The 3,078-nt window shown below is 41.1% G+C and overlaps 1 protein-coding gene across 1 annotated transcript; it reads left to right on the forward strand.

The window, feature by feature from the left end:
* The first annotated feature begins 2,097 nt into the window (after window positions 1-2,097).
* Window positions 2,098-3,078, forward strand: LOC100932534 (lysophosphatidic acid receptor 1-A-like). Its single transcript, XM_003767999.1, has one exon. The coding sequence runs from the start codon at window positions 2,098-2,100 to the stop codon at window positions 3,076-3,078; it is 981 nt and encodes a 326-aa protein (XP_003768047.1).

The raw sequence follows: 3,078 nt of genomic DNA on the forward strand, positions 1-3,078 counted from the left end.
TTAAGAGTTAAACACTTAACAATTTTAAACACTATTAAAAAACTAAGTTAAACATTTAAAGAAAATTACCATCAGTTGGGACTATTTTATTTTTCTGTGTTTATATTACCTTTAATAAACATATTCTCTGTTAAAAGTGCTGTCATTCTGTAGATAAGCATGGCAGAGAATCAGGATCCTTAGAGAAAGACATAAAACATACTGGAATATACCTCCAGTTATATTCCTGAACTCTGGTTGAGTTCTGAGCCAATAAAGATGAAGAGAGAGAATGGATTAAAAACTGAAGTCAGTTCAAGAGGGGTTAAAATTTGAGGCACATATTACATAGATGAAGTATTTTAGACCCAGAGAGATGAACTTATGGAATATCACAGATAGCATATAGCTGTAATAGATTTAAGATTCACATTTTATGACTCTGAGTCCAATACCATTTCTAATACATCACAACAGAGTCAAATTGTCAGCCACAGCTGGTAAATCAATCCAATGTCTCCTGATCCTTCGAACTTCCTTTGTGTGTTTATGCATACATTTATGTGTTGTTGTTCAGTCATGTTTCACTCTTTGTGACTCCCAATTGGGTTTTCTTAGCAAAGATACTAGAATGGTTTGCCATTTCCTTCTCTAGCTCATTTTAAAGATGAATAAATTGAGGCAAACAAGGTTAGAGATTTGCCTAGTCACATAGTTAGTAAAATAAAATTTGAATTCCTCCAACTCCTTGTTTATGTCCTTGTGTGAATATATTTTTAAAAGAATTCTTATCTTCCTTCAAGGCTCAGTTTAGGTGTTGCCTCCTCCATGAAGCCTTCCTTATCTTCCCTGCCAAGAGTGTTCCTTCCCTTCTAAAGTTTTCCTATAACACATCTGAATGTTTCCCCTAACACCAATTATTTTGTATTATATGTATCTGTGTACATGTCATAGTTGCCTCTCCTACTGGCTAAGTATAAATTCACAGAGGGCAGAAATTGTAAAAATAATTCTATAATTAATTTGTTTGTATATTCCTACCACTAAGTCTTTATATTTAATAGATGTTTATAGTTAATATTCATAAGCTATGTGTGCAGAGGGAAGTGTTCAGATGTGTGTTTCTAAAACAACACTGACCTCTGCTGTCCAAGCTCACTCCACAAATGCACTGACAGTTGAGTCCCTAAGTTCTACTGTGCATTGGTTTTCCCTGTCTATTTGTAACTGGAAGATTCTTTTTTAAAACTAGCTAATTTTTAAAAAATTATAGCTTTTTATTTACAAGATATTTGCAGGGGTAATTTTTCAACATTGACCCTTGCAAAACCTTCTGTTCCATCTTATCCCCTCCTTCCCTCCACCCCTCCCCCAGATGGCAGGTAGACCAATACATGTTAAATACATTAAAGCATATGTTAAATACAATATATGTATACATAACCATACAGTTATTTTGCTAGCTAAAATTTTTCTTGTAAACTCTTAGTTATAAACACATCTTAGTTCTCAATTGGCTATGGATACCAGCAAATCCAGGATTCAAAGAGAACATTTAGAGACTTTAAGACACATTTCATGGTTTTCTCCACCCAGCCCAAATCCCTCTCTAATTGTGTTTTGGGAATACTTGTTCCGTTCTCCATGTATTATTCAAACAAGATCTTTACTGGGTAACAGAGGTATGTTGAGTGAACCAGGATGTTTTCAAACTTCTTATGCAATAACTATCCCACCCCATCTCCTAGATCTGATTACCCTTACTCTGAGCTATAAGAACCCTAGGCTGTCAAAGACCTCTACTTAACAGAATATTGATCCGACTGCTCCAGATCCATTGTGGATGATACACCTTTTGTCCCTGATAAAGAGTTCCTTGTGGGCAGATTGCTGGCTGATGATTAGACCTACTAGCCCCATGGGTTATCATAGCAACCAGCGGGTGGGGGTGGGCAGCCACTATCTTCCTAGGTTAGTAACCCAAATGCTCCAGTGGGCAGGTGGTTAAAGTTTAATCAGCCGCTGGTAGGAAAGGGGAGTAGGGGGTGCTACTTTTACTTTTCCATTTGCAACGGTGTGGAACTCTATAGCTCTGGAACATTGGTGTGGGGCCCTATAATGACTTTGCATAAGAATTGTTCCTGGAATGGTAGCCAGCTGTGGAGCCCACAGCTGGTATTGGTATTAGGCATCCCTCAGATAACTCTCAACATTCTGTCCCTGGTCTCCAATGGGGTGGTCATCATAGTCATTTTGGCATCGCATGACCTCCACCACCCCATCTTCATACTCTTTGGCAATCTGGCCTTGTCGGATCTTTTGTCCAGCTCATCTGGCCTCTGGATCTCCGTGCTATTCCTGGTCCATCCAGACAACACCATTCATGGTTCCCGTGATCTGCTGATTCCATATGCCCTTTATGCCACCTCAATCCTTTCCACCATCTACAACCTGGTCAGTATTGGTATGGAGCGGTACCTGATGGTGGTGGGTGGGGGACTGAGGGCTCAAGCCAGGGTATCCAAGAGAAAAGCAATGACTGTGGTCTTGGCAAACTGGGCCCTTGCAGTCACTCTGGGTTCACTACCTTTGCTATCTTGGAATGGCCTGGACAGTGGTTGCCAGCCTTCGGAACTTTACGGTCCCTTCTGTATAGACTACCTAATCTTCATCACCATCCCTCACTGTGTGGTGGCCTTGGCTCTGCCCCTTTTCAGTTACCTGAACATTGTATTGGTGCTGAGGAAGCAGGAGGCTGCCATGGAGAGTCACGGAGGAGGGGGATCCAGATCAGCCGAGGTTCCAGTGGTCCGGACCAGCATTGCTATCTGGCTGCTGACTCTGGCTTCCTACGCTCCCTTCTTTGCTGGTGTTCTGGTGGATGTGACTGATTGCCATTGCCCCGAGGATCTATATCCTGGCTTCTTTGTGTTCCGAAATGTAACTGCCATTATGATCACCCTCAATGCCCTGGGGAACCCTGTGCTCTACACTCTCAAGGTTAAGAGTCTGGGCAGTAAATTTCTTCCCTTGTTCTCTAGGTGCTCTCCTACCAATCAGATTCAAATGCAAGATGTTAGGGATGTGAGGGACATTTAA

The sequence above is a fragment of the Sarcophilus harrisii genome, chromosome 4, assembly GCF_902635505.1.
Source record: "Sarcophilus harrisii chromosome 4, mSarHar1.11, whole genome shotgun sequence".
Classification (NCBI taxonomy): domain Eukaryota; kingdom Metazoa; phylum Chordata; class Mammalia; order Dasyuromorphia; family Dasyuridae; genus Sarcophilus; species Sarcophilus harrisii.